Source organism: Dasypus novemcinctus, chromosome 22 (genome assembly GCF_030445035.2).
Source record: "Dasypus novemcinctus isolate mDasNov1 chromosome 22, mDasNov1.1.hap2, whole genome shotgun sequence".
NCBI lineage: Eukaryota > Metazoa > Chordata > Mammalia > Cingulata > Dasypodidae > Dasypus > Dasypus novemcinctus.
The window spans coordinates 63,367,707-63,394,759 of NC_080694.1; the positions used below are offsets into that span (position 1 = coordinate 63,367,707).

The 27,053-nt window shown below is 39.2% G+C and overlaps 1 protein-coding gene and 1 pseudogene across 1 annotated transcript; both read left to right on the forward strand.

Annotated features, from left to right (window-relative positions):
• The first annotated feature begins 7,407 nt into the window (after positions 1-7,407).
• LOC101431658 (putative olfactory receptor 1F12P) lies at positions 7,408-8,349 on the forward strand. The gene has a single exon (XM_004474202.2). It carries the CDS (start codon positions 7,408-7,410, stop codon positions 8,347-8,349), a length of 942 nt encoding a protein of 313 aa, XP_004474259.2.
• An 11,037-nt stretch (positions 8,350-19,386) lies between these two features.
• Positions 19,387-26,285, forward strand: LOC139437352 (zinc finger protein 165-like; annotated as a pseudogene).
• Positions 26,286-27,053: the final 768 nt, after the last annotated feature.

A 27,053-nucleotide genomic window follows, 5' to 3' on the forward strand; every position in this document is an offset into this window, starting at 1 on the left:
CTGTTTTCTCCACAAGGTCAGCCATAGACTATGAGGCTCTCTAGACTTTGCCTGTCTCCGCAAGGTCAGCTGTAGATTATCAGGCAAACAGCTCCATCTCTCTCTGAGGCTTCTGCTGTGTCTAAATAGCCATTTTTATTCCTCTGTGTTCTTCTCCTGTGTGATCACTTCCTGGGCTCCAGCTCAAAACTCCAGCATCAAAACTCCAACTCTGTCCTTTGCCATGTCTTTTATCTGTGAGTCCCCACCCACCAAGGGGTAAGGACTCAACAATGACACGGCCCAATCAAAACCCTAATCATAATTTAATCATGCCCAGGTACAGACCAGTTTACAAACATAGGCCAATATTTCTTTTTGGAATTCATCAATTATATCAAACTGCCACAGTCACCATATTCTTGCCACCTTGTAATAGTGACATACTTTTGTTCTAGTTCATGTAAGAATATTCTTGTATTTGTACTAATAACCACAATCCTCATCCACCTCCAGGTTCGCTATGTTATTCAGTGCCTAGGTTATTCTCTACCTTTCTTTCAATTAACATTTACATCTTAGACTACCCCTTTCAGCCATAAACTCATTTATAAACCAACCATGTTAGTTATACTCACTGTAGCATGCTACCATGAACTCTATTCATTTCTGAGGGAGTGCATTGGAGGCACTGCTGTCCTAGGAAGCTGTTCATTGAGTCACGCTGAGTATGGGGAAAGAGTGGGGCCCTGGGGCATCAGAGGATTATGATAACTGTACATGGTTTCTCATTAATTTATCCATGGAATGTCTAGTAGCCCTCACCTGGGTGTGCTTAGATATCTGTAGGTTCTTGTCATCTGAGGAGTTAACAGTCATTGTTTGGTGTATTTGCCGTGATGTGTGCTTGTTTGTAATCATGCCAAGGCCTCTTTTTGAACCTGGGGGAGGGCAGGGGAAGCTGGCAGGTTGTAGGAGGGAGTCCCGACTGGCCATGCGCCAAGGCAGCAGGTGGCACATATACTGACTCTGAACAGCTGCTGTGTTCTCCGGTGTGCAGGTCACATCCCTTACAAAAGTCAAGGGCCCACCATGTCTCTGCAAACTTTTCAAGCCCCATGAGTTCAGGACTGACAGTAAGTCTGAACCTCTTCTCAGAGAGGCTGATCAGAGTCTTGACCAGGTCAAGATCGAGTCTTCTTCCCAACACTGGAGAAGTGGCCACAACCACAAAGCAAAACTGGTGGAACCCATCTCACCTCCTCACCTTGCCACTGGAAATGGTCAGAATCCAAAGCAATGTCCCAGCCACACCTGCCCTGACACCTCCTGCTCATTTCCTTCCAGGGCAGTGGATCAAGTTCCCAAAGGACAGCAGGCTAATGGGGTTTGGGTTGGGGAGAGGCAGAGAGAAGAAATTAAGTTCCGAAGGCTGGGGTTGGTGTTGCAAAGGCAAGCAGAGCTTCAGGTCCTGAGAAAACATGGAGATTCAATGCACTGATGTTTTTGGAAATACTCTTCCTTAGAAAAACAGACCTTCTTTCTGTTGGATGCTTCAAAAGAATGGTCCTTGTGCCTAAATAGCATACTCCTTGGATTAATGAGCAATGTCATCCAGGTGACAATCTTCGTACCTCTGAATCCTGCCTTTTTTCTTTCTTTTTGTGAACTGAGAGTTTCCTTCCTTCCCTGGCGCCCAGCAGGTCTTTTTCCTTCCTTCCACTAGGTGGCCCTTTGTACTCTCAGATGCACGCGAGGCTTTCAGACAGGTGAATGGCTCTCATTGGCTCACAGAAGGTATGATGCCACCGGGCAGCCCTTTTTAAGAGAAAAACCAGGACGGGGGGGGGGGGGGGGGGGGGGACTGAGACCCTTGAACAGTCCCCTGTGCTGAGTGGTGGAGATTTGGGACTTGTTTTAAAGCCACCATGAGTGAGGTGAGTGGTGTTTCTGTTTGGAGAGGGAAACTTGGGAGATCATACAGGACTCTCATAACTCACCCTACCACCAATAACTTGCATTGTTGTTAAACCTTTTTAACTAATGATTAAGGAGCATTGCCAAAATATTACTACTAACCAAATTATCTTCCCCCAACCAACCCTATTATTGTTATCTTTCTATCATTTATATATGAACATACATAAACAATTAAGTGTATAGTGAAAGTTGTGAACTTACAAACATGCATAACATTATACAGGGGTCCCATACATCAACCTTCCACCAATACCTTGCATTGTCGTGAGACGTTTGTTACAAATTATGAAAGAATATTGTCAAAATCTTACTACTAATCATAGTCCTCATCTTACATTTGGTGTTTCCTCCAACCCACCCTATTATTATTTTTTAAATTTTTTTTTTATGACAGAAGTTGTAAGCTTATAAAACAATCATGCATATGTGCGGAATTCCCAAACAACACCCCTCCATCAGCACATGACACTGTGTTGGACATTTACTACAGATAATATCATCTGATTGTTAACATGTCCATAGTGTACATTTGGCTCACATTTTCCATACTGCCTCATTATCAACACAGCAACACAGTACATCTTTCACATAGATGAAGAATATTATAGTATTACTGCTAACCACAGTCCATAGGTTACTCCAGCTGTATTTTTTCCATACTTCTCCACTTTACAATAAAGCTAATTAAAACTTCTGCATACATTAAACATTAGTAGTCCATCTCAGTCCTCCTCTTATCTCCTTTAAGAATCTACCACCTACCACCATGTCTTGAAGATATTTTCCTACAATTTTTTATCCATTTTGAGTTAATTTTTGGATAAGATGTGAGATAGGGGTCCTCTCTCCTTCTTTAGGCTCTGGATATCCAATTCTTTCAGCACCATTTGTTGAATGGACTGTACTGCCTAAGCTGTGTAGGTTTGACAGGCTAGTCAAAAATCGCTTGACCATATATATGAGGGTCTGTTTCTGAACCATAAAGTTGGTTCCATTGTTCTATGTGTCTGTCTTTATGCCAGTAACATGCTTTTTTTAAACCACTATAGCTAGGTAGGATTTAAAGACTGGGAATGAAGGTTTGCTTTTTCCTTTTTATGATGTTTCTGGTTATTCAGGACCCCTTACTCTTCCAAATAAATTTGATGGTCATGTTTTCAGTTTGTTTTTAATGCTGATGAAATTTTTATCGGGATTGTACTAAGTCTATATCAATTTGAGTAGAATTGACATCTTAATGATATTTAGTCTTCCAGGTCATGAGCATGGAATTTTCTTCCAGTTATTTAGGGTTTTTTTATTTCTTTTTATATTGAGTTGCTGAATATAAGTCCTTTACATCATTAGCTAAGTTCATTCCTATTTGAGTTTTATCTGTCATATTTTATTTTCACCCCTCTTTTGACACTTTTAGTTACTTTTATTAATCTTAATTTCTAGACTCTCTTCCAGGCCTCTCTCTCCTGCCTTTTCTTTTCAGGCTCTAGCACACCCTTTAGTATTTCCTGAAAATCTGGTCTCTTGCTTAGAAAATCTCTCAGTTCCTGTTTATCTGTGAATATTCTAATTTTGCCCTCATTTTTGAAAGACAGTCTTGTTGGATATAAGATTCTTGGCTGCATGTTTTTCTCTTGTAATATCTTAAATATATCAGACCACTGTCTTCTTGCCTCCATGGCTTCTGGTAAGAAATCACCACTTAATCTTATTGGGTATCCCTTATATGTTATGCATTGCTTTTCTCTTGCTGTTTTCAGAATTCTTTCTTTGTCTTTGGTGTTTAACATTCTGATAAGTATGCATCTTGGAGTTGGTCTATTTGGATTTTTTCAGATGGGAGTATGTTGTGCTTCTTGGACATGGATATCTGTGTCCTTCAATACATTTCCATGTTTACAGTCAAGCTAATTAAAAATTCTATGTACATTAATCATCAGTACCCCTTCTCAGCCCTGATTCCATCTCCTAGTAATCTATACTCTAGGTTTTAACACTATGCATTTATTCTTTGTATTTAGTTTATATTAGTGAGACCATATAATAGTTGTCCTTTTATGTCTGGCTTATTTCACTCATCATAATGTCCTCAAGGTTCATCCATGTTATCATATGTGTCCCAATTTCATTTCTTCTTACAGTAGCGTGGTGCTGTTTATTGATAAAGGGTGCTTAAAGGGACCAGCAGTCTTTGAGAACAGAGGCAAATATGATGGATTCAGTTTGAGAAGTATTAGGTATGTAAGGTGTCCATAATATCCAAATAGATATCCAGAAAGCAATGGCAATATGAGTCTGAAGATAAGGAGAGGGAATTGCACTAGAGAAATAAATTTGGGAAATGTGGGTCTATAGCTGGTGTAGCAGTTTGATATGGTCATGAAATCAAAAATAAATATTAGATTATCCTTGTAATCTGATCTGTACCTGGGCATGATTGAGTTATGATTAGGGCATCGAGTCCCCACCCACTAAGCAGTGGATACTTACAGATAAAAGGCATGGCAAAGTACAGAGTTGGGGGTTTTCTGATGTTGGAGTTTTGATGTTGGAGTTTGAAGCTGAAGACTTAACCTGGAGCCCTGGGAGGTAAGCTGACAGAGGAAAGAGAAGCCAGTCCCAGGAAGAAAGGAACCTTGAACCCAGAGAAAAGCAAGCCCCAAGAACATAGGAACCCAGGAAGCCTGAACCCTCGCAGACATCGGCAGCCATCTTGCTCCAAATAGACTTTGGGAGGGAAGTAACTTATACTTTATGGCCTGGTAACTGCAAGTTCCTACCCCAAATAAATACCCTTTATAAAAACCAACCAATTTCTGGTATTTTGCATCAGCACCCCTTTGGCTGACTAATGCAAATGGTATTCAAGGACATGGGAAAGAGTAGAATCATCCAGGAAAAGTACAAAGTAAAAAGAAGGCATAAGATAAAACCCAAAGAAATGCAACCTTTAAGTGGTGTTCAAAGGAAGTGAATTCTGAATTCTGCAAAGGAAATGAAAAAGGAGTGGCTAGAGAGATGGGAGGAAATCTGAAAATAAATCCAAGGAGGAAAAGTTTTTCAAAGAGAGAATTCTAGGATATCTAAAAAGATAAGGACTAACAGGTGTCCACTGGGTTTAGCAAGACTCAGAAAGAGTAATTCTTTGGAGAGGTAGGAGTAGTTGATGAATTAATATAAGAAATAAGTGGAATGTGAAGAAGTCAGTACTGTAAAGGATGTGGAGGAGAGGAGAGAATCGTGGAAGTAGCTGGAGGTAGACTTATCTTCAGAAAAGGGTGCAGAATATGGAATAGACTTAGGCTGAAAATATGGTTCCAGTAAAACAGGAAAACATTCAAGTTACAGAAAAGAGAAGGCGAGGTCCTGGGAAAATTGGGAAAGGATAGGGTCATATGTGGAACTGTTAACTTTTACAGGATGGATATTGCTTCTGTTTTAACAAAATGGAAGGAAAAAATGATGAATGAAGAAGCAGATAACTTTTCTGCATTGGTGGCACAAAGTTGAGTGTTTCCACCTATGAGATCTTCTATATTCCCTGTGAATATAGGAAGTGATATGAAGGGATGTGCTGGAATGAGAGATTTGAAAAGACAAGAGGAGATTTTAAATAGCCACTGTGGAGATGGCAAAAGAAAGCTGACTTACTCCTTTCTGGCTTTGTCAACAACCACAATAGCTTTTATTTATTAATTATTATTTGCTAAGAGTTTTACATACATTAACTCACAACATATTTTAGTCTCACAACAACCTATGAGGTAAGTCCTATTATTACAAATGAGAAAACTAAGATTTAGAGAGATTAAGTGGCTTGATCACTCAGCCAGAAAGTGATGGGCCTGGTTTCAGTAGAGGCTGAGTGACTCCAGAGCCTACACTCCAGCATCTTTTCTACCTTTTAGCATCCTCCATTCTTCTGAAACTATCTCATCTGTATATGTATATGTCTTCTTAATTATTTTCTATGACACTTTTTTTCTTTCACAACCTGATTTCAAGTTTTTGAGGGCAAGAATTCTACCTTCTATTATATTGTTTTCTATAATTCCAAGAAATGCCGAGTCCAAATAATGATATCTTTACATGAATCACTTTTTTTGTAGTTAAGGTTAAAATATTTTTTAAAATATTTATTAAAAGAGGAGAACAGATATGGCTCAAGCAGATATGTGGGAGGTGCCAGGTTTGGTTCCCAGGTACCTCCTAAAAAAAACAACAACAACAAGCAAACAACAAGCAAAACAAATGAAAAACACCAACTCAGGGGAACTGATATGGCTCAGTGGCTGAGCACCAGCTTCCCACATACAAGGCTCTGGGTTCAAACCCTAGCCCTGGTACCTAAAAAAAAGATGAAGAAGAAATCTTTTAAATCTGCCCTCCTTTTTTGTTGTTGTTTTGTTTTGTTTTTGTTTTTTAGGAAGTACCAGAGATCAAACCCAGGATCTCATACATGGAAAGCAGGCACTCAACCACTGAGCTACATGTGCTTCCCCTGCCCTTCATTTTCTGACACAATTTTTCTCTATGTTCTGCTTTAGTTTTACCTATATCAAGGGTTCTTAGCCTCTTTTGTTCCATGGACCTGTTTACTCACTGAGCGAAAAACATGGACCCGTTACTAAGTCCACACTATAGTGTGTGTTATTTAATAAATATATCACACCCATACCAACATGTCCCCACAAGAATAATGTTTTTTTGAATTTCAATTCAAGCTCATGGATCCCTTTTTAAGAAGCCCTGATCTACATGAATATATGCATATTCTATACAATCTATTATTCTTTTTTGTCTTCTGCTTCTTTAAACTATTTATAAGTATTATCCTATGCTGTTCATAGTCTTCATGTAAAATTTTTGGAGGCGTAACGTTTTACATTTTTCAAGCATACTTTTCTTGTGAGTCTTAATGAAATAGAATAATTTATCCCCCATCTTATGGTTTATATATGGTAGGTGTCTAGTGTCCCACCAGGACATGTGTTTCATGTGGTGCTGGACAGATATTTGGACAAATTTCCTTACTTAAATGTCAATGTTTGTCATGGAGTCATATCCAGTTCATGAATATTGTCCAACACACAGCTGACTGTCAGGCAGCCACACACAATGCAAACTGTGCAAGAGTTAGTGTCAACATCACGATGAGGAGGGCAATCTGGGCCTACTCAAGAATGATATGTACTGATCTCATTGAGATCTTGGATGCGGTAAGGTCCCAGTAAGGGAGGATAGATGGAAGGTACTTGATGGGGTAGAAGGATATACCTGAGGTTCAGCAAGGCTTGGGAGACCACCAGAGAGAAGGTAGGATGGCCTAAAGAGAGAACATTTAGTAAGTGGGACTGGTCTATAGGTGAGTATAGAAAAAGTACTAAGGGAAAACTTCTTTCTGGTAGAAATATGTCAACCTCTGGGTCTTCATACAGATATATCCAAGCAATGGAAAAGGGAAATGAAACCAGTATCTCTGAATTCCTCCTCCTGGGCTTTTCCAATTGGCCAGGGCAACAGAAACTCCTCTTTGCACTTTTCCTGTGTCTCTACTTAACAGGGCTGTTGGGAAACTCGTTCATCTTGCTGGCCATTGGCTCAGACCATCACCTCCACACACCCATGTATTTTTTCCTTGCCAATCTGGCCTTGGTAGACCTCTGCCTTCCTTCAGCTACAGTTCCCAAGATGCTACTGAACATCCAAATGCAGGATCAATCCATCTCCTATCCTGGCTGCCTGGCACAGATGTATTTCTGTATGATGTTTGCCAACATGGACAATTTCCTTCTCACAGTGATGGCATATGACCGTTATGTGGCCATCTGCCACCCTTTGCATTATTCCACCATTATGACCCAGCACCTCTGTGCCTCTCTGGTGACTGTACCCTGGGTCATTGCCATGTTGAACCCCCTCCTGCACACCCTTATGATGACCCGTCTGCACTTCTGCTCTAATAATGTCATCCACCATTTCTTCTGTGATATCAACTCTCTCCTTCCTCTATCCTGTTCTGATACCAGTCTTAATCAGTTAATGGTTCTTGCTGTGGTGGGGTTGATCTTTGTGGTACCTTCATGGTGTATCCTAGCATCCTATATCCGCATAATCTCTGCTGTGATGAAAGTCCCTTCTGTCCAAGGAAAACTCAAGGCTTTCTCCACCTGTGGATCCCATCTTGCCTTGGTCATTCTTTTCTATGGAGCAATCACAGGGGTCTATATGAGCCCCTCATCCAGCCATTCAACTGAAAAAGACTCAGCAGCATCAGTGATTTTCATGGTTGTAGCCCCTGTACTGAATCCCTTCATTTACAGTCTAAGGAACAATGAACTGAAGGGAGCTTTAAAGAAGGCCTTAGGCCACAGCAAAATCTTCTCCCAATGAACCAACTGAAAGGAATTCAACAGGAGACAAATAATTGAGATCATCATTTTCATCCCCATTATAAGTACTATGTTGTGATTAAATATTTAATTGAAGCTGTTACTGACTTAAATATTTTTTAAAAGCTTTATTTATTTATTTCTCTCCCCTTTCCCCCTCCCACCCGGGTTGTCTGTTCTCTGTGTCTATTTGCTGCATCTTCTTTGTCCGCTTCTGTTGTTGTCAGTGGCACGGGAATCTGTGTTTCTTTTTGTTGTGTCATCTTGTTGTGACAGCTCTCCTTGTGTGTGCCCAGAAATTCCTGGGCATGCTGCACTTTCTTTCGTGCTTGGCAGCTCTCCTTACAGGGCACACTCCTTGTATGTGGGGCTTCCCTATGCAGGGGACACCCCTGCATGTCAGGGCACTCCTTGCACACATCAGCACTGCACATGGGCCAGCTGCACACAGGTCAAGGAGGCCCGGGGTTTGAACCGCAGTCCTCCCATGTGGTAGATGGATGCCCTAATCACTGGGCCAAGTCCGCCGCCTTAAATTTATTACAAATCACAGCCCTACCTATTTTAACTCTCTGAAGAGAGATATCAAATGGAGACAGGATGGGAAAAAAACACTGAGTTTGTGAAAATATCCCCTTTCTCCTTTAGTGGCATGCTCACTCAGCTCTTACCATTATATTCCAGTAAGTTATTTTGCTCTCACTGTTTAACAAAAACCAATAACATAAAAAATCCTTACATACCTTGTTTGTCTGGAGAATTTTAATGTTTATCATGTATCATTGTAAAGCTAAGGCCAATATAACTTTTTTTGTACATAGCTGTTAACATGTAGGGCAATCTGTCTTTAAATAGGGATAAATTACTAAAAGAAATTAATCCTAGATGGTTTTCCCTTCAAGTCCAGCACCTTGTAGTTTAAATAAATTTCTTGCTTAAAAAAAGAGAAAAGAAAATATAGGAAGAACTAAAGCAATATGTAGAGGAAAATTCTTAGCCACAAACACTTATACAAAACATAGATAAGTCTAATTAATTAAGGATCCAACTGAAAAAGTTAGAAGACAACAAAATAAGCTGAAGAAATGCAAAAGAAATTGTGATGAAGTAGAAATTAATCAGAAATTAGAAAAATACAGAACTTATAAATTAATCTAAGAGATGGATGTTTAAAAATCAATAGCCAGGAGCAGGTATAGCTCAATGGCTTGAGCACCTGCTTCCCATGTACAAGGACCTGGGTTCAGTCCCCAGTATATCCTTAAAAAAATTGGGAAAGCATTCCTTAACCTAATTTATAAAAAGAGGAGGGAGTGAAAATATACATAATAAGAAAATGAAATATCTATAGAAACAGAGAAAATGTAAAGAAACCCAATACTAAAGTATTTCAGTTAAATCTATGCAAATAAATTTGGAAATGTAAACCAAATTGGTAATTTTCTAGGAAAATATTTTTATCAAAACTGATTCTAGAAAAGATATAATGTCTAAACAGGCTGATTTCCATAGAATAGATTGTGGAAGAACTATCACTGACAAAAGAACTAGACCTGAAGGTTTCATAAGAAATTCCTACCAAATCATAAATAATTAAGATTCAAAGCATAGAAAAACTGACAAAAATATATTAAAGTGCCATAATTTTATATCAAAATCTGCAAAGATTAGAAAAAAAATAAATTAGAAAAACCCCACTCATGAATACTGATATAAAAATTAAATACAATATTAACAAAAGGAATCCAGCAGCACTTCAAAAGAATAATACATTATGAACAAATGAGGTTTATTTGAAAAATGCAAGAATGGCTCAATATTAAGATATCTGTTAGTATAATTTATCATGATAACAAAAAGATAAAATAAACAAGAATACAAAATGTCCATGATGCTGGTGTTTCTGCGTGATGAAACTGGACTCAGATGGGATCTCTTTTCATAAGACTTTCATGCTACTTTACTGGAATTGTAGTTGGTGTTGGGGTTTAAGATATAATTAGGGGATTTGAATCTCTGGACTGACAATATGATAGCCAGGCCCTGAGCCTCAACAGACTCCAGCTCCTACAATCGGATTTATTGGACTCACCTCACTCAGCTAAGATGGAGTTGAAGAAGGACAACCACCACACCATGGAGCCTAGAGAGCCTACAACTGAAAGCAGGAGGATTGCATCCAGTATCCATGTGGAATCTGAGCCTCCTCTTAACATAAAGGTGCAATGGACACAACCAGTCCAAGGTCCACAGAGAAAAGGTGGCATTGGAGTGGGAAAAGTGGACATGGTGGCTGATGGGTATGGGGAATGGCAGGAAGAGATGAGATGTGGAGGTGCCTTTGGGACTTGGAGTTGCCCTGTACGGTGCTTCAGGGGCAATCACCGGACATTGTAAATCCACCCAGGGCCCACTGGATGGAATGGGGGAGAGTATGGGCCATGATGTGGACCATTGACCATAAGGTGCAGAGATTCCCAGAGATGTACTTACCAAATGCAATGGATGTGTCATGATGATGGGAGTGAATGTGGCTGGGGGGGAGTGGTGGGGTGGTGGTGGTGGGGTTGAATGGGACCTCATATTTTTTTTTAATGTAATATTTTTACAAAATCAATAAAAAAATTGATTTGTGTTAAAAAAAAAAAGTCCATGATAAGTATGATGAAAAATTTAAACCACTACTGAAGGAAACATACTTGAATAAAAACTTGACACAATAAAGAGATCAGTTCTTCCTAAGTTAATTTATAAATTTAATGTGGTCCCAAAAATTAGTTTTTAAATCTAGAAACAACTACTAATCATTTGCATGAAGAAATACACAAAAGAAGTAGATGAATAGGAGGGAACTAGAGTTATCAGACATTAAAACATTGTACAGCCCCAATAATAATGTTGCACTGGCATTTAATGAAACAACAAAACTAATAGAACAGAAGTCTAAAATGGATGCAATTATAAACAAGACTTTAGTGTAAGAAAGAGGTTGCAAATGATTAAAAAGGGGAAATAAACTATTTAGTGAATGGTGTAGGGACAATTACATACCTAGTCAGGAAAAAAAAATTGGATCCATTACTTATGCTTTACATGAAGGTAAATAATTAATGAATCAAATATTTAAGACAAAAAAGATGAAACAATAAATGCATGAAGATGAAGCATAGGAGAATTATTTTATACTCAAAATCCAGAAATCACAAAGAAAAAAACTGATGGACTCAACTACGTAAAAGGTTAAAAAGAAAGCTCTACAAAGAATCAAAGGATTTTCAAAAGAAAAAATTTTTACAATTCCTATCAATGACATAGAGTTAAAGTAAAGAACTCTTAAAAACACATAATAGGTGGCAGACTTGGCCCAGTGGTTAGGGCGTCCATCTACCACACGGGAAGTCCATGGTTCAAACCCCGGGCCTCCTTGACCCATGTGCAGCTGGCCCACGTGCAGTGCTAATGCATGCAAAGAGTGCCGGGCCACGCAGGGGTGTCCCCCACGTAGGGGAGCCCCACATGCAAGGAGTGCGCCCTGTAAGGAGAGCTGCCCAGTGTGAAAGAAAGTGCAGCCTGCCCAGGAATGGTGCCACACACACGGAGAGCTGACACAAGAAGATGATGCAAAGAAAAGGAACACAGATTCCCATGCCACTGACAACAACAGAAGTAGACAAAAAAGACGCAGCATATAGACACAGAGAAGGGGCAGGAAGGGGAGAGAAAAAAATAAATAAATAAATCTTTAAAAAAAAAAAGAAACACATAATAGAAAAATGGCAAAAATATCATCAGGTAATTCAAAGAAAGAGAAGTACAAATGACTAACATATGAATAAATATTCAAAATCACTCATTAAAAGTAAGGCAAATTAAAATTACAGTCAATTACCTGTAAGATTTTTTAAAATTCATGACTTTCATGCTACTCTCTGTGAAATATTGGTGGCATATCAGATATTATCATCAAAGTATAAATTGGTATAATTGCTATTTTTGGCAAGTTGATGATAGAGATTAGATAGATTTTAAATATAAAACATGTACCCTTTGATCCAGTAATTCTACTTTTAGGAATTAGCTATATAATTGACTTAGATATAATTGAATACATATGGAACTCATATTTGCAAGAATGTTTGTAGAGGTACTGTTTGAATAACCAAATTAAACTCCACATGCCTGTGAATTGGGACAATAGTTTAGAACAATAGAGACCAGTTCAGAATATTATGGTACATTTACACAATGGAGTAACCTGCAACTATAAAAGAGAATGGGGACGCTCTCTTTGTACTGACCTAGAGCAAAATCCATGATATAACAGGATGAAAAACCATATATCTTTTAAGTAAAACAAAAACATAAAATTATATTTTCTTGAATATGCACAAAACATCACTGGAAAGATATTCAATAAGCTAATTATAGTGGTTACCTATAACAAAGGTTGGGAATTGAGTAGAAGAGAGGCAAGAGGGAAGCGGACTTGGCCCAGTGGTTAGGGCGTCCATATACCACATGGGAGGTTCATGGTTCAAACCCCGGAACTCCTTGACCTGTGTGGAGCTGGCCCATGGGCACTGCTGATGCGCGCAAGGAGTGCCCTGCCACGCAGGGGTGTCCCCCGCGTAGGGGAGCCTCATGCGCAAGGAGTGTGTCCTGCAAGGAGAGCTGCCCAGTGTGAAAGAAAGTGCAGCCTGCCCAGGAATGGCGCCGCACACACGGAGAACTGACACAAGATGACACAACAAAAAGAAACACAGATTCCCGTGCCGCTGACAACAACAGAAGTGGACAAAGAGATGCAGCAAATAGACACAGAGAACAACCAGGGTAGGGGTGGGAAGGGAAGAGAAATAAATTAATTAATTAAAAAAAAAAAAAAGAGGCAAGAGTAGAAGGGAAATTTTTTACCATATGGCTTCTCATTTTCAGTTTTATTTTTGAACCATATAAATTTATTTACTTATACAAGAAACAATTGCTTAATTCAAAACTAAATAACTTATATAATAGCAGAAAAATAAATATGACAAAACATCTGTAAGCTTTTTATGTGGGAAATTGTAAAACTTTTATCAAAGATCTTCAAGTTGCAAATAAATGAAAAGAATATACTATGTTCATGGATAGAAAAATAATCTATATTTTAAAGATGTCCATTCTTCCCAAATTATCTATAAATTGAGATATCCAATCAAAATCCAAATATTATTTTTCATTTAACTTTTTCAATATAAAATGGAAGAGGCAAAAGCAAAGGGCCAAGAATATGCATGACAATGTTAAAGAAGAATTACAGGGTTTGGGGAGTGGATATCTTGTGATATCATGATATGTGGCCTTGACTCAGATAGGCAAGCAGACCATAAAACAATACAAAAACATTCCAAATATCCCCACACATATATGAAAAGTTGATATGACAATAGTGGCTTTGGAGTTCAGTAGGAAATTTATACAGACTATTCAATAAATAGTGTTGGGACAATCCATATGTAAAATACATTAAATTGTATCAACTTTGTACTATGCACACACAATATCTGTTCCAGACAGATTCAAGACCTAAATGTGAAAAATCAAAAATTTTAAACTTTTTTGGAGAAAATGGAGAATATCTTTATAAAAACAGTCTACAGAAAGACTTATTAGACAGTAACACTTTTTACCCATTGGATGGCAAAAATTAACAACCAAAAACATAGAGTACTGCTTGGGATGTGGAGCAATAGTCACACTTATATGCTGTTGGTGGGAGTATAAACTGATATAACAATTTTCTAGAGTAATTTAGCAATAACTAGGGAAGTTGGAGATGTTCATATTCTAGAGTAATTCATACAAATAAGCACACAGATACATATACAAGGAGGTTCACTGCAGAATTTTTTGTATAATCCAAAAATCATACACTCTCTAATGTCTGTTATCAGTAGAACAGGCAAAATTGTATGTCAATATATGTAATACTCTATAAAAGTGAAATGAGAAATATTACAAGCACAAATTTTTACCTAGGAATTTCTCTTCTATATATATTCTCTAGAGATATTTCCATATAAATGTATTAGGAAAACGCATTTCAGGATTAGAGCAATAGCAAAAAAAAAAAAAAAAAAGTGAGAGAGGTTAAATGCACACCATCAGGAGAATGAATAAACTACATTGGATGGCTACAATTTGATATATTCATATAATTTTAAAATTCATATAATGAAATAAAGATTTAAAATCTGTAAAACACTACTAAATTTATGACAAAATAAACATATAGCCAAAATAGAATGTTAAATACTGAATTCATATGAGGGGAAGGACTTGAGGGAATGGAATCATGAAGAAATGCAGGTGAAGTCTGCATCATGTAATGTATAATTCTTTTTAAAAATATTTGAAGCAAACTGTACATTATGGTAAAGGTTCGTGAAGCTAAATGTCATGTCCTTGGAGTTTGTGATATTATTTTTTATTCTTGTCAATATTTTTAATCTGTTCTTAGCTTTTAAGAAACTGAAAAGAGGGAAGCGGACTTGGCCCAGTGGTTAGGGCATCTGTCTACCATGGGCCTATGTGCAGCTGGCCCATGCACAGTGCTGATGCGTGCAAGGAGTGCCGTGCCATGCAGGGGTGTCCCCCATGTAGGGGAGCCCCACGCACAAGGAGCGCACCCTGTAAGGAGAGCCGTCCAGCGCGAAAGAAAGTGCAACCTGCCTAATAATGGCACCGCCCACATGGAGAGCTGACACAACAAGATGACACAACAAAAAGAAACACAAATTCCCATGCCGCTGACAACAGAAGCAGACAAAGAAGACACAGCAAATAGACACAGAGAACAGACAACTGGGGTGGGGGTATGGGGGAGAAGGGGAGAGAAATAAATAAATAAATCTTTAAAAAAAAAGAAAAGAAACTGAAAAGAAGAAAAAGATAAAGAAAATGGGAAAATGGAAGATTATCTGAGAAATATTTCAGAGAAATTTCCAGAACTGAATTCATTAAATACCAGACTGAAAAGTCCTACTGATTATTCAGCATTGTGAATGAAAAAAGGCCCTCACCAAGACACATTATTGTAAAATTTAAGAACCATGAAGATAAAGAGATCTTAAAAGCTTCCAAAAGAAAATAGATCACATCACATACAAAGGATGGAAAATCAGAATGACAAACTTGTCAACAACAGCACTTGAAATTAGACGACAGTGAACACATTCATATGCCTTATAGATATGCCCCAGACGAACCTCCACCCATGCATCCCCCTCTCTCTGATACCCAGCACCAATGATCCTCCCCTACCACAGTTGTAACCCTTCTGTGACCCAAAACTTCTTCAAAATTGAAGCTAAGAAAATAACCAAAAACAATTATTAGGAAAAAGATATAAAGTTTGAAACAAGGAAAAAAATAAGAATAAAAAATATAAAATTTAAACATTTTTAACATTGTCTTTCATCACTGTAAGATCTGTTGTCTTGCATGTACAGTGACATTGCTTCTATTTATTCACCCAGAGTCTAATTTTTTTCATTATGTTCAAAGAAGCTTTAGGTTACAGAAAAATCACCTACAGAATATGTGAATCTCATATATCCCATATCCTCTACCTTTTCCCCTTTTCCCTATTAATAACATTTTATATGTTATTAATATGTAAAATGTTGCAATTTATGTACAAATACTGAAACACTGCTACTAACCATGGTCAATAATTTATATTGTGCTTCACATTTTGGACTGTACACTTCTATAGATTTTGATGAAGTTTGACATAGTCTGTATCTATCCTTGCAAGATCATGTAGAACAATCCCATCACCCCAAAAATGTCCCATGTTCCATCTATTCTATTCCTCCCTCCCTCTCCCCTCTGAACCCATGGTAACCACCAAGATTAACTCACTGAAGGACCAGATTCATAGTTACTTGCAACAACATTGAGGGCTTGACATACTGGCCTGACCTCCCCTGTTAGGCACTGCATTTGTTCTCAAGAGACTCCCACCCTCTATTTGAGATCATAGCAGGACTCCACAGGATAGGAGTCCAACACATTTCTCCTCATCATGTGAGTCTCCATCCCCTGATACAACACACTATGACAAGATGAGTGATACACACTCCCTAGAAGCTGGCCCCATGTATGACCTGTCCCTCATGCCCCCACATCCAAACCCTTAAACCAGTAACCCTCCCCTGCCATATTTGCCAAAAAACATACCCAACATTGTAGTTTCAACCACATACCAACAAATCCCCAGAGTTCACATGCTCCCTCCCCCAACTCTACCCCCAATTCCATGGACAGTCGAACCCACCCTCCCCACCTATCCCCCTTATAGACCAGCACCACCCAGCCCAATAGCATTGCTGTACCACTGTTATGCCCATCCATTGCACAAGTGTTCATGGGATACTGTTACAGGGGATGGAGATCCACACAATAACCAAAGAAATATCAAGTTCCCATTCTGGGGAGCTCTGCCACATTCTCTAATGGGACAGCAAGAATCCTGTAAGTATAGCTGGGCAGAGACTAGTGGACTTCTGATGGGCCCTTGATTGTGATGACTATACTTATGGACCTTTACTTCTGAAATTGAAATTTAGCATAGTATTATAGGGTGCCTAAGTATTAGCTCCTGAAAGCCTCCTTGTTGCTCAAATGTGGCCTCTCTCTAAGCCAAAACTCAGCTTATAAATGCATTCCTCCCCCCCCCCCCCATCATGGGACATGACTCCCAGGGATGACCCTCCCTGGCACCGAAGGATTATTACCAAGCACCAAATAGCAATGCAACTGGAAAAAGACCTTGACCAAAAGTGGGAAAGGGAAAAGACAAATGAGTTTATATGGCTTACAGACACTATAGACAGGGTAGACAGCACAGGAGTTTGGCACCCTGCCAGTGAGCCCTACTTTGGAATTTATACTCCCCAGTGTGATAGAGTTGGACTAAGTTGTATTTTCCCTGCATGTGGCTCTGCTACCCCTCTATTTGAACCCATAGTTAGTACTATAGTTGATAGTTGTATGTTCAAGAGACTTAAATCTTTGTACTGTCCATGTGCCAGGTGGGCCCTGAATCTCAATAACCTTGCAACACCTACTCTCCAGTTCATTGGACTCACCCAGGACAACTAACAAGGAGAAGATAAATGACAACAACCATCTCAAGGAACAGAGAGAGAGTCTACAACAGCAATCAAGAAAGTCCTATCCATCTGCCCCAGGAGACCTAAGCCCCCTCTCAATTAGAGGTTGAGTGGGCATCACCATCACAGAAGCCTCAGGATGGGGAAATGGACAATGGACTAGAATTGACTTACAGTTGTTCTACAGTAGACTTGTTGTGATCCTAGCAATAGAAGAACTTTTATCATGGATGTAGAAGCAATGGCCACTGGAGGTTCTGGTGAGAGGGATTTTTTGGGGACTTGGGAATTATCCTAAATAATATTTCAATGACAGATACAGGCCATTGTATATCATGTAATAAATATAAACTATTGTAATTGCTTAGTGGCAATGCCCCAAGATGTGTTCATCAATTGTGACAAACGTTTCACACTAAAGAAGGATGTCACTGATATGGGAAAATGTGGGAGGCCTAAGGAGCAAGGCATATGGGAATCCCCTATATTTTTTGTGTAACATTTATGTAATCTAAGTTTTTTTTTAATAATAAAAATAAAAAAGTATATATATATATATTTTTTAAAAGACAATGAAGGAATACCTTCAAATTTTTGATGTTAATCATTTCAAATCTAGAATTCTTGACCAAAGCAAATATCAATCAAGCATAAGGACATAATTTTAAGACTTGCAAAGGCTCACAAAATTTACCTTTCATGCATTCTTTTGCAAGAAACTTCTAGAGAATGTTATTTAAAAAAAAAAAAAAACAGGGAATAAACTAAGTAAGAGGAAAACACCATACCCTGAAAATAAGGCACTCAACAAAGAAGGCAAGAGAAGGGACAAGATGATGGTGAAGGTAATTCCTCAGATAACAGTTATGTGGTAGCATTGAAGACTATATGCCCTTCACAGTTTTAAACAGTACTGGGGCTAGGTATTTCATAAAACGGCCCTCAATTGGGATTTGTCTATTGCTTTTCTCATAATTAGACAGGGTTACATATTTGGGGGAAGAAAACGAGAGAGGCAAAACACCATTCTCAACACATTATCTCAAAGATATATACTTATCACTGCTGAGGTTAACCATAATCATCCACCTGAAGAAGTGTTTGTCAGGTTTCTCCACTGCAAAATTACCTCTTTTTAACCACTTTCCATACTGTATTCTTGAGAAAGAAGTCGCTATGCAAGACCACACTTAAGGAGTGGGGTTATGCTCTGCCTCTTTGAGAGCAGAGTATCAATATAACTTATTTGAATTCTTCTGCACGGATTTGTTTAGTCTCCCGCATTAGCTTTTTCATTCAACCATTGATCTGTTCAGTGTGGTATCATATTTATGTTATACTCTGAGCTATAATCCAAATACTGCGTTTTCTATCGGATCTTGTCCATTGAGCCCTCTTTCAGTTGGTTCCCGTATACCCTTGACATAATCACTGACATCATTGTGGCTTTGTTTTGTTTTTGTTGTTGTTAGTTTTTGAACATTTCTGTGTTCAACTGCATTTTCCCAGGTTGAAACCGAAGCTGGGGCCGCAAGCGCGCTAAGGAGGAATGTTTGGAAAAAAGACACGTCCTCCTTCCACCCACAGGCCCGCAGGGGAAGGCCCAGACGCTGGCAACTGTAGTCCCAGCGCCAGAAGGTCCACGAAGCTTCTGAGGACCACAGTCCGGAGGCCGCCCGGCTTCTGCATAGTCTCCAGGTCACCCGGAAGGAACCGTCGAGGGTGCGCCACCTTCCGCCGGAAGCGTCCCATCCAAGCCAGCTCTGTGCGGCGTCGCTGAGACTCCGACCCCAGCCTCAGGGGACGGGGAGGGGCGGAACCAGTTCGCCTTGGCTCCCGCGGCACCTCGGCAGGGGCTGGCGAGCTCCACAGTTACCATGGTCGCCAGGATGTCATCTGGCGGCCGAGAGGGCGTAGTTCAGGGGTCCTGGGTGGCTGCTGGCCTTGACTCTGGGGTCATTGGTCAGAGGGGCCCAGACCTGCGGGGTGTGGCAGAGAGGGCTGGCTTCTGTAGTGGATCGGCTGCTTTCTGCCAAAGCAAACTGCCTCGGTGTCCGACCCTGTATTTCTAGGAAGGAGTAACTGCCTTCTAAGCAGGGACAGCGGGGACGGACCCCTCCTCCCCAAGAAATATATTCGCACCGTAAATATTTAGTGAGTACTTCCTGTGTGCGCTGATGCAATGAGACCAACCCTGATGAGAAATGACAAAACACCTAGAGATATGACTACCAGTTATGTGAGGTGATAACATGTTGTAGAACCAGCTATTTGGCTTGAAGATTAAAATTTAAACGAACTGAGGATTATGTGGACCTACTTTACTGCCTATCTCCCATTCTGAATGAGATAATGCCCATAAAGCATTAGGACACTGCCTGGTAAGTATCTGCTTAACACATCAAGGAAACATAAGTGGAATTAAACCATTATATCAAAGGAATATGACTCAGTCAAATATGAAGGATTGAGACCGTCTGATTAATATATCATAGCACTAACCCTCTTTCTTTTTTCTCTGTTATTTTTTCAAAGTATGTTCCTAATTATGCCTACTCAAACTGTATTTTTTAAGGTTCAGTCTTTGAGCCTTGTAATCTTCATTTCATACTCTTGAAGATTTAATCCAGGTAATTTATCTTCAACTGCCCTTTCTACGGATTTTGTCTAAATCTATATTTCCATCCCCTGGCTGCTTTCCATTGTTAAAGTCTCAGTGTCTGTTGCTTATTAACATTTCCAAGTGAATGTATGTTCTAAACACAATATCAAAAACAGATGTCATCTCAAGCTTTCCTCCCCACCCCCTTGTTTGCATTTGCTGTGTCTGCTTGTTGTGTGCTGGTCTTCTTTTCAGGCTGAATGGGGAACTGAACCTGGGACCTCTGATGTGGGAAGAAGGTGCCTAATAGCCCGAACCACCTCTGTTCCCTGCTTTCTTGTGTCTTTCATTTTTTTTCCTTGTGTCTCTTCTTACATCATCTTGTTGCATCAGCTCACTGTACCTCCCATCACATCAGCTCACTGTCCTGCTCTCTTTCCTTAGGAGGCACCAGGCACCAAACCTGGGACTCCCCAAGTGGCAGGTGGGAGCCCAGTTGCTTGAGCCACTTCTGCTTCTGGTGTGATGTCTTAAGAATAAATATTAAGGCATGGTCCTTAACCTCATGGAGCTCCAGTCATTTAGTGAACAACTAAACAAAAATAAAACAAGGTGATGTCTGTTGGATTCACAGATGTATGTGTTTTTTTTGAAACTTTAGGAACTCAGAGTTAAGGTGATGAATTCCTTAGCAGAGGTGGTGGACTTCTTAGCCATTCCAATTATCATACCCTTGCAAGCAGGTCTCACCATCAATCTGCTGCTCATTCCCACTTCCTCGGTTCTATTCCTTAGCCCTTCTCTCTGCCTTTCTGAATCTTTCTCATCCTTAATTGTTGAGTTTAAGCCACACCACATCTAGGAAATATTTGTTATTATTCACACATCTACACGTGCAGTGTCTTCCCACTTCAGAATCTTTAGAACATTCATGAATCCACCATCCAGCTTGTTTAGTGCAACTTGCATCATTTATCAAGCATTAACAATGTGCCTGGCATGTGAAATGTATTTTATTTGAATTTTTCTATATGTGTATTTTCTGTAATTTCTTTTGAACTAGATTGCAAACTCCCTGGGGGACATTGCACCTTCTTTTTTTTTTTACTCCCCTATACCTGTGCATCAAAATACAGGTTTTCCAGGTATACTCCAAACCAACCAAGTCAGCATCTTTAGGGGAAGGGCCCAGAAATCTAATAAATTTTCCACATGATGATTAGGCGATGATTCCAACACTGAGCTCAGACTTTTCTTGGAAACCACTGCTGTAAAATGTCTACCCCTGTGTTTTGCTTGTGTTAAGATTCTCCATAAAGTACATGTCTTTGTGTCTATTAGTAGTCAACTTGCTGAAATGATTTGTAAAGGAACTTAAGAGATTGATATTTGCAGTTTGCTATTGTGTGTTAGGGCTTTACCTCTAAATTCTCTTACTCTGTTCTTCAGTTCAGAAACCAGGTTCACTATTCCCAAGGGCTAATAAGACTTGAAATGCTATTCAATAATAAGACTTGCAGAATTCAATAATAAGACTTTATTATATTTTAGTGGCATGATGAGGGGCCCCAACAGCCCTGATATGGACTGAACCCAGAAGCTAGGAAGGTAGAGAAGGGATTGTTGGGGCAAGAATTCAGTCTGACACATTTGGGAAAGGAACTAGGCACACTGGCTGAAATAATTAACCTCTTTCAAGAAAAGTTGCCCTATTATATTTAAGAATAATCCTAGTCCCAAACTCTGAAAGTACAATTATAATAATCCAAGCTTGTATTTTCTTCACACTTGAATGATTACATCGGACTCTCTCTTTCTGTTTTTTCATCTTGCTATCCATCATGGAAGAAATGAACAACATACTAATCTCCACAGTATTACCAGGTCATTCTGCTCAAAAGCTTTCATTTGCTCCCGAGTGCCTAGAAGATAAATTCTAAATTCACAAATATGACACTTAAGGCTTTTACAGTAAGGTCCCAATCTTTGTCTCTATAATTTCCTTATGCAAACCTTCTATTGAACTTTATGCTTTTCCCACTTCTGTGTTTCCACCATTAACCATTTGTTCAAGCTGTTTCCCTGCTTGTAATTTCCTATTTCTCTCTTTCCCATAACCTAGTAAAAACTCTATCCATTCTTCAGAACTCAGTTTTTAAATTACGTTTTCCCAAACCTTTGCAACCCACTGTTACTCTGTATGACTTAGTTATAATTTAATCATATATAGCTTGGGGATTTTTGGGTTTTTTTAAAGATTGATTTATTTCTCTTCCTTCCCCATCCCCCTCCCCAGCTGTCTGCTCTCTGTGTCCATTCACTGTGTGTTCTTCTGTGTCCACTTGTATTCTTGTCAGTGGCACCCAGAATCTGTGTCTCATTTTGTTGCATCATCTTGCTGCATCAGCTCTCCGTGTGTGCAGTGCCATTCCTGGACAGGCTGCACTTTTTCCATGCTGGGCAGCTCTCCTTACAGGGCACACTCCTTGCACGTGGGGCTCCCCTATGTGGGGGATACCCCTGTGTGGCAGGGCACTCCTGTGCACATCAGCACTGCATATGGGCCAGTTCATCACATGGGTCAGGAGGTCCTGGGTTTTAACCTTGGACCACCCATGTAGTAGGTGGACACCCTATCCATTGGGCCAAATCTGCTTCCCTATATAGTTTGTTAATATTTAGTATCCTGGGAAGTAGATGTGGCTCAAGTAACTGGGCTCCCTAGGCAGGATTTGATGCCTAGGGCCTCCTGGTGAAGGCAAGCTGGCCCGTGTGGTGAGCTGGCCCACACGGAGTGCTGGCCTGTGCAGAGTACTTCCCTATACAGTAGCGGTGTCCCATGCAGGAGTGCTGGTCCACACAGAGAGCTGGCACAGCAAGATGACACAACACAAAATAGACACAGAGGAGAGACAATAAGAGAAACAGCAGACCAGGGAGCTGAGGTGGTGCAAGAGAATGATTGCCTCTCTTCCACTCCAGAAGGTCCCAGGATTGGTTCCTAGAGCCACCTAATGACAATATGAGCAGACACAGAAGAACACACAGTGAATGGACACAGAAAGCAGACAACAGGAGTGGGGGGTGGGCAGAAATAAATCTTTTAAAAAATATTTAGTGTCTTATAGTTAAATTTAATGTTTTTTAATTTAAATTATCTTATTTTTATTTTTAAATTTATTTTTAATTCTCTTTTTTAAAGATACATAGATCACAAAAAAATGTTACATTAAAAAATATAAGAGGGAAGCAGCTGTGGCTCAATCAATTGGGTCCCCATCGACCTTATGGGAGGCCCTGCGTTTGTGTTCCGGGGCCTCCTTGTGAAGGCAGGCTTGCCCACATGCTGCAGAGTACCACCAGCCCACAAGCACCACAGAGAGCTGACTCAGCAGGGTGATGCAACAAAAAGGGAGACAAGCAAAAAAAACAAAGAAGAGTGTGCAGTGAATGGACACAGAGAGTAGACAACAAGCAAGCTGGGGGGGTGGGGGGTGATAAATAAAAAATAAAAAATATAAGAGGTTCCCATATACCACACACCCCACCTCTCACTCCTTCCACATCAACAGCCTCTTTTCATTTTTGAATTAAAAATTTAAGCCTTTGAGGGAGAAATCATGAAACAGTTGTATTCCACAAAGGAAGTATCTCAGTGCTTTTACAAATAATAAATACCCAGAAAATTTTTGTGTAATAGAGAATAACTATTTCTGTATCTAGGATGATGTAGCTTTTCATCTTCATAGACAGTAATAGTAATTTTTTTATCCCTCAAGAGAGTTAATGAATCTAAAGAATATCCTTTCCAAAGCAGAAGTGGGTTTCCTCATAATATATTTTATCCTGAGATGGCAACAGAGTCAAAGAAAGCTGCAGCCCAGAATATTCAGACCCCAGAGGTGGAAGGACTTTTGATAGTGGTAGTAGAAGAGGAAGATTTTATCTAGAAGCAGATCACTTGCCTACAGAGAAGTGATACCCTTAGGCAAGAACAGGCAGGTTTCAAAGCAGTTCTGCTACCAGGTTCACTTGGACTCCAGGAGGCACTGAACCAGCTCCAGAAGTTCTGTTTTCAATGGCTGAAATCATAGACACATACCAAGATCCTGGGTCTGCTGGTGTTGGAGCAGTTCCTGATCATCCTGCGAGGGGAACTTCAAGTCTGGTTGTGTGAACATTACCCAGAGTGGGCAGAAAGCAGTCACACTATACTGGAAGATTTGAGGAGAGGCCAAATGAAACACTACTCCAGGTGCATAGGGGATGGGGGGTGTAAGACCTTCAGAAGAGATGGAGGATAACAATGGGAGGAGAGGGTCTGACACTGAATATCCAGTGAGATTAGCAGGGACTCATAATTCACTATGCATTTTTGTTTCCTTTCTTTTGTGGCTGGTACCACACATCATTTTACAATTGAATCAGAGTTGATTCTACCTTCCCCAATTTTGTATTCCTATAGGAGGTTCCTTTTGTGATTTTTTTTCCTAAGATGTTTAATTCCATTAGAGATTCCCTCATGAACCCAAATATACATTATCTTTCTTAAGTGCCAGCCCATGGGCATGGACAAGAAATAATCAGGAGAAAAGTAGCACCTCTCAGATCAGCACTTAGTGCTCAATTCCAGCCAGTGGAGACCAAGGCTCTTTATGGTTCTTCAGAATTCCAGCTCCTATTGGACTGTGGTAAGGGCCAGGATTGCATATAATATATGTTAATGATGAGGCAGTAAAGTGAAGCTCCCTTCTCAGATTAGTCTTAGTAGGTGTAGGTGGTCCTTTCTTTTATTACCCAGTGACTAGAGAACTTTTTTTCCTATGGATCAGTGGCCAATTCGGAAAAAAAGATAATTTTGTCTTTATCTAGGTTATTTCTATTTTTCCATTTGTTCACTATCCAGAATATTTTCAAAATAGAGAATATTTTTATATTATGACCAAATTAAAGGAAAGAAAAATGAAGGAGTTGAGAAAATGACAGAGAAAGAGAAAAGAAGCAAAAGAGGAAGAAGTACATGGACAAAAATAAAATGTGTTAATAGAGAAGTACAGATAAATATAGAAAAAAGGCAGATTCATGATGATATACTCATAAATAGAATATTACAGAAAGACCCCAGTATCATCTGAGGTGTGAACGGTACCAATGATGAGCCCAAGAATAAATCGTAGATAATTTTCAATAAATTACCACAAATTCTGCTTTCAGGTTTGTTTCAGAAAAATCTCCATCCACCCTATATAGAACTGTAAATTTCTCCCACCCCAAGACCAGTAATCCCTATCCACCTTTCCTGCATTAGCATATGGTAGAGAAAGGAAACTCTGTAACAAAAAGGGACTGCTTGACTACAGTACAGTTTAGAGCCATGAGTACAGTATAGATTCATGAGAAAGTAGACATTTGAATGGCCACATTTTCAGAATAGCCAAATCAAGTAGCAAAATATAACTATATTGGGTATATTCAATATTTTCTTTTCTCCTAGCTTAGCAAATAGGTAATATTAGCCTCTCTTTTTTTCCTTCTAAATAATGAGATTGAAAACAGTGGATACATGTTAAAGCTGGACATTTATGAAAAAATGGAATCACAGAGAATTATATCGGGAATACATATCAGAAGAATCTGATGAGCTCAAGACATCAGTAAACCTAGAGGCAGAGTAAAGAAGCAATGGCAAAAGGAACCGAGGGAATCTCAAAGGCCATCTGTCCAGAATGGAGATTCTGGTAAAATCTTCACCCACAAAAATATCCTCACAGTTGAAAAAATAAGCCATGATGGAAATGAGAGAAGTTTAAGTATGAATATAAATGTACTTACACATCAGAAATCTTGTAAACATGGTACTTATGACCAAAGCTTCAAATGGAATTCAGATCATACTGGACATTGAAGAATTTGTGCTAAAGAAAAATCTCACCAATTTGGGAAATATCTTGAGAGAACAAACATTATTAAACATGTAGTAATTTCTAGTGGGGAGAAAGTTCATCAGTGGAAAAGTTTTCAGGCACAGCTCAAAACTTATTAGGCATCAGAGAATCCACACTAGAGAGACCCTATGAATGTAATGAGTGTGGGAAAGGCTTCAGGGGGGACTCAAATCTTATTAGACATCAGAGAATTCACACTGGGGAAATGATGATATGGTCCTATACTTAGGAAATCCTGAAAAATCCATAACAAAGCTACTGGAACTAATAGATGGCTTCAGGAAAGTGGCAGGATACAAGATTATATGCAAAAACTAGTAGTGCTCCTATACACTACTAATGAGCATCCTGAGAAGGAAGTCAGGAAAACAAATTCCATTTACAATAGCAAATAAAAGAATAAAATATTTAGGAATAAACTTAACCAAGGACATAAAGGACCTCTATTCAGAAAACTAGAAAACATTGCTGAAAGAAACCGAAGATCTAAATAAATGGAAGGACATACCATGTTCATGGATTAGAAAATGAAATAATATCATTAAGATGCCAATTCTACCCAAACTGATTTACAGATTTAATGCAATCCCAATAAAAATTCCAACAGCTTTTTTTCTGTAGAAATGAAAAAGCCAATTATCAAATTTATCTAGAAGGGTAAAGGACCCTGAATAGCCAAAAATACCTATAAAAATAAGAAAAAAGTTGGAGAACTCTCACTTCCAGACTTTTTAAAACTTATTATCTAGCTACATTGGTAAAAAACATCATGATACCAGCATAAAGATAGACAGATTGATGAAATGGAATTGGATTGAGAGTTTGTAAATAGATCCTTACAGCTATGGTCAAATGATTTTTAGCAAGGCTGTAGAACCCACTTAGGTGAGTTAGAACAGCATATAAAAAAAAATGGTGCTTGGAAAACGATATCCATATTTAAAAGAAAGAAAGAGGACCCCTATCTCACACCTTATACAAAAACTAATTCAAAATG

Bases quoted from the DNA above. Each gene is read 5' to 3' on its own strand.
- LOC101431658 (XM_004474202.2), top strand. From the start codon at position 7,408: ATGGAAAAGGGAAATGAAACCAGTATCTCTGAATTCCTCCTCCTGGGC.